At 46.0% G+C, this 12609-nt stretch overlaps 1 protein-coding gene across 1 annotated transcript in view; it reads right to left on the bottom strand.

The window, feature by feature from the left end:
* Positions 1-12609, bottom strand: part of ppox (protoporphyrinogen oxidase) — a 30288-nt gene extending 17679 nt beyond the window's left edge. Inside the window, exons 1-5 of the mRNA XM_062964917.1 lie at positions 12469-12609; positions 5119-5215; positions 4817-4951; positions 1500-1615; positions 1263-1395 (exon numbers count right to left, since the gene is read on the bottom strand). Of these exons, the coding sequence (XP_062820987.1) occupies positions 1263-1395; positions 1500-1615; positions 4817-4951; positions 5119-5205 (471 nt within the window). The 5' untranslated portion in view covers positions 5206-5215; positions 12469-12609. The remainder of the gene's footprint in view (positions 1-1262; positions 1396-1499; positions 1616-4816; positions 4952-5118; positions 5216-12468) is intronic.

Here is a 12609-nt window from a genome sequence, read left to right as displayed (position 1 = left end):
ATGATAATAATAATAATAATAATAATAATATAATGATGATAATGATAATGATGATAATAATAATCATAATCATAATGGACTCTCCTTCCCTGGAGGTTTTTATGTAGAGACTGGATGGCCATCTGTCGGGAGGGCTTTGATAGTGACAGAGGGATGGACTGGATTCTTTTTAATAATAATAATAATATGATGATGATGATGTTGATGACGATGATAATGATGATGATGAAAATAATAATATAATGATGATAATGATGATGATGATAATAACAATAATAATATAATGATGATAATAATGATAATAATAATAAGATAATGATGATAATGATAATGTTGATAATAATAATCATAATCATAATGGACTCTCCTTCCCTGGAGGTTTTTATGTAGAGACTGGATGGCCATCTGTCGGGAGGGCTTTGATTGTGGCAGAGGGATGGACTGGATTCTTTTTAATAATAATAATAATAATATGATGATGATGATGATGACGATGATAATGATGATGATGAAAATAATAATAATATAATGATGATAATGATGATGATGATAATAATAATAATAATAATATAATGATGATAATGATAATGATGATAATAATAATCATAATCATAATGGACTCTCCTTCCCTGGAGGTTTTTATGTAGAGACTGGATGGCCATCTGTCGGGAGGGCTTTGATAGTGGCAGAGGGATGGACTGGATTCTTTTTAATAATAATAATAATAATATTATGATGATGACGATGATAATGATGATAATAATAATAATATAATGATGATAATGATGATGATGATAATAATAATAATAATATAATGATGATAATAATGATGATAATAATAAGATAATGATGATAATGATAATGATGATAATAATAATCATAATCATAATGGACTCTCCTTCCCTGGAGGTTTTTATGTAGAGACTGGATGGCCATCTGTCGGGAGGGCTTTGATAGTGGCAGAGGGATGGACTGGATTCTTTTTAATAATAATAATAATAATAATATGATGATGTTGATGACGATGATAATGATGATGAAAATAATAATAATATAATGATGATAATGATGATGATAATAATAATAATAATAATAATAATATAATGATGATAATGATAATGATGATAATAATAATCATAATCATAATGGACTCTCCTTCCCTGGAGGTTTTTATGTAGAGACTGGATGGCCATCTGTCGGGAGGGCTTTGATTGTGGCAGAGGGATGGAACTGATTCTTTTCAAAACAAGGTCGGGAGGTACCTCCTGGCCGAAGCGACGCTTGACAAAGGCATGGATGGTCTCGTCGGGTTCGGATCCTCGAGGTGCCACCAGTTCCTTGAGTCCGCTCCAGAGCAGAGGACGGGTGAACGGAGGCACCGTCCGGACAATGCCGCTGCGTCCCCAAAAAAGGAAAAACAAAGAGACCGTTGTCACCACTAGAATAGGAAGAAGAGCCCGTTTACGGTCATCTCAAGGGTTTCCGGGAAGGTAACTCACCCGAGGCTTGAGGGGAGTTTATGCAAAGCCCCTTGGAGATACAAGTAGCGGTTTTTGGAGGCCGGGTGGTCGCCCGGGACGGGAAGGAGGTCGCTTTCGAGTCCAAGTTCGGAGACCTAGGGAGGAACCGCAATCCCATCATACTCTGTCTTATTGCATTTGCAACACACAGACCTGTCAGCAGCTTATGACACTGTCAATCAGAGGGGACAGAGGAGGGGCGGGGCCTCTTCCCAAGTGCCGGAGACAGGGCTGAGCACTTAAGGCGCCTGTTAGGACACAGGGGGCGGAGTTACAGGAGTGGGCGTGGCTTCTTCCCAAGAGCCTGAGATAGGGCTGAGCATCTATACCTCTCCTGAGGCACTTGTTGGGACACAGAGGGCGGAGCTAGGAAAGGGGGCGGGGCCTCTTTCCAAGAGTCCAAGACAGGGCTGAGCCTCTATACTTCTCCTGAGAGGCCTTTTAGGACTAAAGGGCAGAACTAGGGAAGGGGGCGGGGCCTCTGTCCAAGAGTCCAAGACAGGGCTGAGCCTCTATACTTCTCCCGAGAGGCCTTTTAGGACTAAAGGGCAGAACTAGGGAAGGGGGCGGGGCCTCTTTCCAAGAGTCCAAGACAGGGCTGAGCCTCTATACCTCTCCTGGGAGGCCTTTTAGGACTAAAGGGCAGAACTAGGGAAGGGGGCGTGGCCTCTGTCCAAGAGTCCGAGACAGGGCTGAGCCTCTATACCTCTCCTGGGAGGCCTTTTAGGACTAAAGGGCAGAACTAGGGAAGGGGGCGGGGCCTCTGTCCAAGAGTCCGAGACAGGGCTGAGCCTCTATAACTCTCCTGGGAGGCCTTTTAGGACTAAAGGGCAGAACTAGGGAAGGGGGCGTGGCCTCTGTCCAAGAGTCCAAGACAGGGCTGAGCCTCTATACCTCTCCTGGGAGGCCTTTTAGGACTAAAGGGCAGAACTAGGGAAGGGGGCGGGGCCTCTGTCCAAGAGTCCGAGACAGGGCTGAGCCTCTATAACTCTCCTGGGAGGCCTTTTAGGACTAAAGGGCAGAACTAGGGAAGGGGGCGTGGCCTCTGTCCAAGAGTCCGAGACAGGGCTGAGCCTCTATACCTCTCCTGGGAGGCCTTTTAGGACTAAAGGGCAGAACTAGGGAAGGGGGCGTGGCCTCTGTCCAAGAGTCCGAGACAGGGCTGAGCCTCTATACCTCTCCTGGGAGGCCTTTTAGGACTAAAGGGCAGAACTAGGGAAGGGGGCGGGGCCTCTGTCCAAGAGTCCGAGACAGGGCTGAGCCTCTATAACTCTCCTGGGAGGCCTTTTAGGACTAAAGGGCAGAACTAGGGAAGGGGGCGTGGCCTCTGTCCAAGAGTCCGAGACAGGGCTGAGCCTCTATACCTCTCCTGGGAGGCCTTTTAGGACTAAAGGGCAGAACTAGGGAAGGGGGCGGGGCCTCTTTCCAAGAGTCCAAGACAGGGCTGAGCCTCTATACTTCTCCAGAGAGGCCTTTTAGGACTAAAGGGCAGAACTAGGGAAGGGGGCGGGGCCTCTTTCCAAGAGTCCAAGACAGGGCTGAGCCTCTATACCTCTCCTGGGAGGCCTTTTAGGACTAAAGGGCAGAACTAGGGAAGGGGGCGGGGCCTCTGTCCAAGAGTCCAAGACAGGGCTGAGCCTCTATACTTCTCCTGAGAGGCCTTTTAGGACTAAAGGGCAGAACTAGGGAAGGGGGCGGGGCCTCTGTCCAAGAGTCCAAGACAGGGCTGAGCCTCTATACTTCTCCCGAGAGGCCTTTTAGGACTAAAGGGCAGAACTAGGGAAGGGGGCGGGGCCTCTTTCCAAGAGTCCAAGACAGGGCTGAGCCTCTATACCTCTCCTGGGAGGCCTTTTAGGACTAAAGGGCAGAACTAGGGAAGGGGGCGTGGCCTCTTTCCAAGAGTCCAAGACAGGGCTGAGCCTCTATACTTCTCCCGAGAGGCCTTTTAGGACTAAAGGGCAGAACTAGGGAAGGGGGCGGGGCCTCTGTCCAAGAGTCCAAGACAGGGCTGAGCCTCTATACTTCTCCCGAGAGGCCTTTTAGGACTAAAGGGCAGAACTAGGGAAGGGGGCGGGGCCTCTTTCCAAGAGTCCAAGACAGGGCTGAGCCTCTATACCTCTCCTGGGAGGCCTTTTAGGACTAAAGGGCAGAACTAGGGAAGGGGGCGTGGCCTCTTTCCAAGAGTCCAAGACAGGGCTGAGCCTCTATACTTCTCCCGAGAGGCCTTTTAGGACTAAAGGGCAGAACTAGGGAAGGGGGCGGGGCCTCTGTCCAAGAGTCCAAGACAGGGCTGAGCCTCTATACTTCTCCCGAGAGGCCTTTTAGGACTAAAGGGCAGAACTAGGGAAGGGGGCGTGGCCTCTTTCCAAGAGTCCAAGACAGGGCTGAGCCTCTATACTTCTCCTGAGAGGCCTTTTAGGACTAAAGGGCAGAACTAGGGAAGGGGGCGGGGCCTCTGTCCAAGAGTCCGAGACAGGGCTGAGCCTCTATACCTCTCCTGGGAGGCCTTTTAGGACTAAAGGGCGGAGTTAGGGGTGGGGGCGTGGCTTCTTCCCAAGAGCCTGAGACAGGGCTGAGCATCTATACCTCTCCTGAGGCGCTTGTTGGGACACAGAGGGCGGAGCTAGGGAAGGGGGCGGGGCCTCTTCCCAAGAGCCCGAGACAGGACTGAGCATCTATATCTCTCCTGAGAGGCCTTTTAGGATTAAAGGGCGGGGCTAGGGGTGGGGGCGGGGCCTCTTTCCAAGAGCATCTGTATACCTCCCCTGAGGTACTTGTTAGAACACTGGGGCGGGGTATAGAGGTCCAGCCCCATCACTTGGGAACAGGCCCCGCCCCCTCCTCTAGCCCCGCCCCCTGTGTCCAGAACAGGGATAGAAGCTCAGCCCTGCCTCAGAGCTTGTAACTCTGCCCATCCCAGTCCTGGCCACCTATTGGTGGCCCCGCCCACCTTCCCCTCCCCGCCCTGCATCTTAGATCGGGGAGAGGCTCAGCCCCGCCCTCTTGAGCAGGAGCCACGCCCACCCCTCTAAGCCACACCCGCCTTTCCAGGGGGCGCTGAGTCATATTTTTTCTGGAAAGGGGGCGGCAGGCCAAATAAGTTTGGGAACCACTGCCTTAAATCAAGAAACTGCTCCCTAAGATCCACAGAGATACTCACAGGAACACCTCAGCAAGCAAGAGTCCAAAAGTGGCAACTTGAAATAGATTCCTTTGTGCATAGGCACAAGGTGGTTGACTCATTTATCCCAGCTGTGCCTCAGTTCCCTCCCTTCTCTTCCGTGGGCCCAACATACCATAAGGAGGGTATTCTTGCCCACATTCCCGGCGGGACGGACCCCTCGGGGTCCGTGTTCGAAAACAGCTCCGTCCTCTGTCCGCGTGGAGCTGATCCAGCCTCCCAAGCGGCTGCTGCTTTCGAGAAGGATGACCTAAAACAGAAGATCTCAAGGTGATACAGGCTTTCCCCGTCGTCTCCTCGATTGGAAATTAAGTGGCGTTGGTCGTGGGCCACAACGGAGCCACCATGGCAGCTAAAGTGGCATCAAACTGCATTAAATCTGCAGTGTAGATAGACCGACGGGTTAAGGGGGCTCACCTTGGGCGCCTGGGGGCTCCGGGAGAGGTAGAAGCAGGCGGACAAGCCACTGACCCCTCCGCCAAGGACGGCCACAGTCCGCGGCATCGGAAAACTTCTGCAAGAAGCAGAAATATCACTGAATACATCTATTTTTAATTTACCGTATATACTCGAGTATAAGCCGACCCGAATATAAGCTGAGGCACCTAATTTTACCGCAAAAAACCTGGGAAAACATTGACTCCAGTATAAGCTGAGAGTGGCAAATTTCAGAAATAAAAACAGATACCAATAAAATTACCGTATATACTCGAGTATAAGCCGACCCGAATATAAGCCGAGGAACCTAATTTTACCAACAAAAAAACTGGGAAAACATTGACTCCAGTATAAGCCAAGGGTGGTAAATTTCAGAAATAAAAACAGATACCAATAAAATTACCGTATATACTCGAGTATAAGCCGACCCAAATATAAGCCGAGGCACCTAATTTTACCAAAAAAACCCCCCAAAAACTGGAAAAACATTGACTCCAGTATAAATCGAGAGTGGCAAATTTCAGAAATAAAAACAGATACCAATAAAATTACATTAATTGAGGTATCAGTAAGTTAAATGTTTTTGAATATTTACATAAGATAAGACTGTCCAACTCTGATCAAATCATTATTCTCATCTTCTTCAATGTAAATGCCCTTATGTATCCTTTGAATAATAACAGAGTAAAATAATACATGTAATAATAATAATAAATACAGGAAAATAATACATGCCAAGAAAAAAAATATTGGAAGTCTTTGGAGGGTTTTATGGGAGTTGTAGTTCACCTACATTCAGAGCCCATTATGAACGTTCTGCCGGCCCGTCTATGTTGGATAAGTGAGACTCTATTGTATCATGATATTTTGGTGCTAAATTCGTAAATACAGTCATTACAACATAACATTACTGCGTATTGAACTACTTTTGCATCCAATTTGTTGTATAACATGATGTTTGGGTGCTTAATTTGTAAAATCATAACCTAATTTGATGTTTAATAGGCTTTTCCTTAATCTCTCCTTATTATCCAAGATATTCGCTTATCCAAGCTTCTGCCGGCCCGTTTAGCTTGGATAAGTGAGACTCTACTGTACACAGAACCCCCCATGACCAACACAAAATACTGGCGGTCTTTGGAGGGATTTATAGGAGTTGTAGTTCACCTCCATCCAGAGCACATTATAAACCCAAACAATGATGGATCTGGACCAAACTTGGCATGCATACCTGGTATGCCCAAATTTGAATATTGGTTGGTTTTGAGAGGAATTGGCCTGGACAGTTTTGAGTTGTAGGTACTGGGATGTATAGTTCACTTGCAATCTATGAGCACTCTGAGATCCACCAAAGATGGAATTGGACCAAACTTGGCACACAGAGCCTTCATGACCAGCAAAAAATACTGGAGGTCTTTGGGCGAAATTTGTCTTGATTTGGGGGAGTTGTAGTTCACCTACATCCACTGTGAAGCCAAACACCGATGAATCTGAACCAAAATTGACACACGGGCCTGATATTCTTAAATTGGATGACTGAAGGGGTTTGGGTTAAAGTTAGGAAATGGACCTATGAGGAAGTTGTAGTTCACCCTAGAGCCAGAGAGGACAATGAACTCCACCCATGATGCATCCAGAGCAAACTTGCACAACATCACACACTTTAAGGACTGAGTTTCTGGGGGTTAACCACTAATAATAATAATAATAATAATAATAATAATAATAATAATAATAATACAGTATTGTTATTATTATAATAACAGGATCATTGATGTTGCCATCCCAGGTGACAGTCGCACTGACGAAAAACAACAGGAAAAACTCAGCCGCTATCAGGACCTCAAGATTGAACTTCAAAGACTCTGGCAGAAACCTGTGCAGGTGGTCCCGGTGGTGATGGGCACATTGGGTGCCGTGCCAAAAGATCTCAGCCGGCATTTGGAAACAACAGACATTGACAAAATTACGATCTGCCAACTGCAAAAGGCCACCCGACTGGGATCTGCGGGCATCATCTGAAAATACATCACACAGTCCTAGACACTTGGGAAGTGTTCGACTTGTGATTTTGTGATATGAAATCCAGCATATCTATCTTGTTTGCTGTGTCATAATAAAATAACAGTAATATAATAATAATAATAATAATAATAACAACAACAGTAATATAATAATAACAACAACAGTAATATAATAAAAATAACAACAGTAATATAATAAAAATAACAACAGTAATATAATAATAATAACAGCAACAGTAATATAATAATAATAATAATAATACAGTAGAGTTTCACTTATCCAACATAAACTCCACCCATGTAGCTAAGATTTGGCTAAGATTTTAAACTGAGTTTGGGCTTGGCTCCTGTGGTCAAAGTCTAACTGTTGTGTGACTGTTGTGTTGAAAGAGAGCCAGGTACTTAAGTTGATTGACAGCAGGCATTGTCCCCTGTTAATTGAGTTTCTGGGAAAGCTTTATTTGCCAGTGTGAGTTTCTGCCAGAGCCTGATCCCAGAAGGGCAGTTGGTTCTCGCAGAAGAAAAAGGCACCTTTACTAACTATCCTTTGCAGTACATACAGGAAACAAAGCAACATAAACAAATACACAAAGACGTGGTTTGTTGCAGTCTGCACATAAAGTGCGTGCATATTACTTAACTGTACAAAGATCCCACTTGGCCACCACGCTCACCAAGAGATGCAACAAAAGCAAAACATTCCCATCACATGCACCAGCTGTGGCATGTTCCGCTTTTTCACACAAAAACTAGACAACTACATCTGCTCCAAATGCAAACAGATGACTCTGATGGAGCAGAGGATCCAACAGCTCGAGCACCGTATTAAGACCCTTAAGGACATTCAGGCACTCGAGCTCTTCTTGGACACTGCACAACACGCTGCTGTAGATCAGCAGCCTGCATCACACCAACACCACCAAGACCATGATCAGGAACCTTATGGGGAGATCAACTCAAAGGTAGACAACCCTCAGGCTTGGAAGGAGGTCACCCATAGAAGGAGACGCAGGACCAGGCAGCCTCCACAGAACTCCTCTGCTCAGCTGCATTTACACAACAGATTTGAAATTCTTACATCATTAACATACAATCAGGAAACACATCTTGTGGAGGACCACAGTTTCTTAGATACCACTCAGTGGACCATCCTGGATCAATGCGCAGGGGATAGCCCTGACAGGGACAGTGCATCACCACAGTCACACTTATGTAATCATGCAAATGCTCCATCCCCAATCATAGACCAGGAGCAACAGGAACATCCTTGGGAGAGTAATGGGCTCTCGGATGTATCTCAATGGATTGTCATTGATGAATGCACTGGGGATGTTGAGGAGGAGGACAACACTTTACACCTACATGATTCACTTCAACAGGAACACTCTTCAGGGGACATACACACTGTCTTGCACAAAAGGGACCCTGTCAATCCTCAAAGGAAACAGGTCTTGGTAGTAGGTGACTCCCTCCTTAGAGGAACGGAAGCCATCATTTCCAGACCGGATGGGATGGCTCGAGAAACATGCTGCCTCCCGGGGGCAAAAATACACCATATCACTCAGAGGCTCAGCAGGCTCCTAAAGCCCCATCACCCTCCCCACCTTATGTTGATTCATGTAGGTACCAATGACACCGCTAGGCATACTTTTCAAAAGATCACAAATGATTTTCGAGCTCCGGGAACAAAGCTAAAACTGTATAATGTACATGTGATCTTTTCATCCCTCCTCCCTGTTGTAGGACATGGCTCTACAAGGGCCGGAAAAATAGTACAGGTCAATAACTGGCTCAGAAAATGGTGTCAAGAGGAGCATTTTGGCTTCCTTGACCATGGTCTACTCTTCCAAGAGGATGGACTACTGGCAAGCGATGGGGTGCATCTCACACAAGTAGGAAAACATCTTTTTGCACACAGACTCACAAACCTCATCAGGCGCACTTTAAACTAAATCCACTGGGGGAGGGGAACAACAGCCTGGCGAACACTATATTACCCACGACCACAGGGAACCGCCGTAAGGCTAAACGGAGGGCTGCACAAACACAGCAAGGACCAAGTACAGAGAGCACAATAATCCCAAATAAACAGTTCGAGGGGAGGTCACAGGGGCTTACATGTCTTTACACTAATGCTCAGAGCATGGGAAATAAGCAAGACGAACTCCAACTCCTAGCACAGCACCACACATACGATGTCATAGGCATCACTGAAACCTGGTGGGATGACTCCCATCACTGGAATTTAACCATTGAGGGCTATAACCTCTTTCACAGAAATAGAACAAAGGGGAGAGGAGGGGGAGTAGCTTTATATGTCAAAAACAGTTACGTTGCAGAAGAAATGCAAGACTGTAATCCGGGAAACCAGCTTGAAAGCATCTGGATAAGAATCAAGGGAACCGGGACTCAAAAAGATCTTGTCGTGGGTGTCTACTACAGACCTCCGAGTCAGGATGAAGGACTTGATGAAGCCTTCTGTCAACAGCTGACCAAACAGGCACAAAGAAGAGATATAGTAGTCATGGGCGATTTCAACTATCCCGATATCTGCTGGAAAACAAACTCAGCCAAGAGTACAAAGTCCAACAAATTCCTCACTTGCCTTGCAGATAATTTTATGGTCCAGAAGGTAGAAGAGGCAACAAGGGGATCAGCAACTCTTGATCTAATCTTAACAAATGTGGAAGACCTGATCAATACAGTTGAAGTGGTTGGATCCTTAGGGGCAAGTGACCATGTGCTCCTGCAGTTTGCAATACAAAGGAATGCTGAAACTAAGACAAGTCAAACACGCATTCTGGACTTTAAGAGAGCTGACTTCCAAAAAATGAAGGAATTACTGACCGGCATTCCATGGACGCTGATATTAAAAAACAAGGGAGTTAAGGATGGATGGGAGTTTTTCAAAAGTGAAATACTCAAGGCGCAAATGCAAACAGTGCCAACAAAGAAGAAAAATAAGACAAGTGCAAAGAAGCCAGAATGGATGTCCAAAGAACTTCTAACTGAGCTAAAGCTCAAAAGTGACATGCACAAGAAGTGGAAAAGGGGAGAAATCACCAAAGAAGAATTCAAACGTATAGCCAACTCCTGTAGGGAAAAGGTTCGCAAGGCTAAAGCGCAAAATGAGCTCAGGCTTGCCAGGGACATAAAAAACAACAAAAAAGGTTTTTTTGCTTATGTTGGTAGAAAAAGGAAGAAAAAGGAGGCGATAGGGCCACTGCAAGGAGTAGATGGGGTGATGGTGACAGGGGACAGGGAAAAGGCAGAACTGCTTAATGCCTTCTTTGCCTCGGTCTTCTCACAAAAAGAAAGCCATCTTCAACCTCAGCAACATGGAATGGACGAAGGATTGGGGGAAATCCAACCCCAAATAGGGAAACAAGTTGTCCAGGAACACCTGGCCACTCTAAACGAATTCAAGTCCCCAGGGCCAGATCAGCTACACCCAAGAGTACTGAAGGAACTAGCGGAAGTTATTTCAGAACCACTGGCAATCATCTTCGAGAGTTCTTGGAGAACGGGAGAAGTCCCAGCAGATTGGAGGAGGGCGAATGTGGTCCCTATCTTCAAGAAGGGAAAAAAGAACGACCCAAACAATTACCGTCCGGTCAGCCTCACATCAATACCAGGCAAGATTCTGGAAAAGATCATTAAGGAAGTGGTCTGCAAACACTTAGAAACAAATGCGGTCATTGCTAATAGTCAACACGGATTTACCAAAAACAAGTCATGCCAGACTAATCTGATCTCTTTTTTCGATAGAGTTACGAGTTGGGTCGATGCAGGGGATGCCGTGGATGTAGCATATCTAGATTTCAGTAAGGCCTTCGACAAAGTCCCCCACGACCTTCTGGCAAACAAACTAGTAAAATGTGGGCTAGACAAAACTACGGTTAGGTGGATCTGTAATTGGCTAAGCGAACGAACCCAAAGGGTGCTCACCAATGCGTCGTCTTCATCATGGAAAGAAGTGACAAGTGGAGTGCCGCAGGGCTCCGTCCTGGGCCCGGTTCTGTTCAACATCTTTATTAACGACTTAGACGAAGGGTTAGAAGGCACGATCCTCAAGTTTGCAGACGACACCAAACTGGGAGGGATAGCTAACACTCCAGAAGACAGGAGCAGAATTCAAAACGATCTTGACAGACTAGAGAGATGGGCCGAAACTAACAAAATGAAGTTCAACAGGGACAAATGCAAGATACTTCACTTCGGCAGAAAAAATGGAAATCAAAGATACAGAATGGGGGACGCCTGGCTTGACAGCAGTGTGTGCGAAAAAGATCTTGGAGTCCTCGTGGACAACAAGTTAAACATGAGCCTACAATGTGATGCGGCAGCTAAAAAAGCCAATGGGATTTTGGCCTGCATCAATAGGGGAATAACGTCTAGATCCAGGGAAGTCCTGCTCCCCCTTATTCTATTCTGCCTTGGTCAGACCACACCTGGAATCACACTGTGTCCAATTTTGGGCACCGCAGATGAAGGGAGATGCTGACAAGCTGGAAAGCGTCCAGAGGAGGGCGACTAAAATGATTAAGGGTCTGGAGAACAAGCCCTATGAGGAGAGGCTTAAAGAGCTGGGCATGTTTAGCCTGCAGAAGAGAAGGCTGAGAGGAGACATGATAGCCATGTACAAATATGTGAGGGGAAGTCATAGGGAGGAGGGAGCAAGCTTATTTTCTGCGGCCCTGCAGACTAGGACACGGAACAATGGCTTCAAACTACAGGAAAGGAGATTCCACCTGAACATCAGGAAGAACTTCCTCACTGTGAGGGCTGTTTGGCAGTGGAACTCTCTACCCCGGACTGTGGTGGAGGCTCCTTCTTTGGAGGCTTTTAAGCAGAGGCTGGATGGCCATCTGTCGGGGGTGCTTTGAATGCGATTTCCTGCTTCTTAGCGGGGGGTTGGACTAGATGGCCCTTGAGGTCTCTTCCAACTCTACTATTCTATGATTCTATGATTCTATGAAACGGACCGGCAGAAGCTTGGATAAGCAAATATGTTGGATAATAAGGAGGCATTAAGGAAAAGCCTATTAAACATCAAATTAGATTATGATTTTACAAATTAAGCACCAAAACATCATGTTATGCAACAAATTTGACAGAAAAAGTAGTTCAATACGCAGTAATGCTATGTAGTAATTACTGTATTTACGAATTTAGCACCAAAATATCACGATGTATTGAAAACATTGACTACAAAAATGCGTTGGATAAGCGAGTCTTGAATAAGTGAGACTTTACTGTAATAATAATAACAGTAATATAATAATAATAATAAGTTGTTACTTGCCTCTGAAATTAACACTGACTGTGTGTGTCTACACTATCTGATCCAGGAAGCAGCACTGAGCTGCAGGCAAGTCACGTGAGCACCACAAGCCACGCCCCCTCCCCGTTCAGATCATCCCATTCCCCAGTTAGACACAAGTAG

This window comes from Anolis carolinensis, unplaced genomic scaffold, assembly GCF_035594765.1.
Source record: "Anolis carolinensis isolate JA03-04 unplaced genomic scaffold, rAnoCar3.1.pri scaffold_14, whole genome shotgun sequence".
NCBI lineage: Eukaryota > Metazoa > Chordata > Lepidosauria > Squamata > Dactyloidae > Anolis > Anolis carolinensis.
Note: the sequence above shows the minus strand (reverse complement) of the source record. Positions and strands in the feature narration are given on the sequence as shown.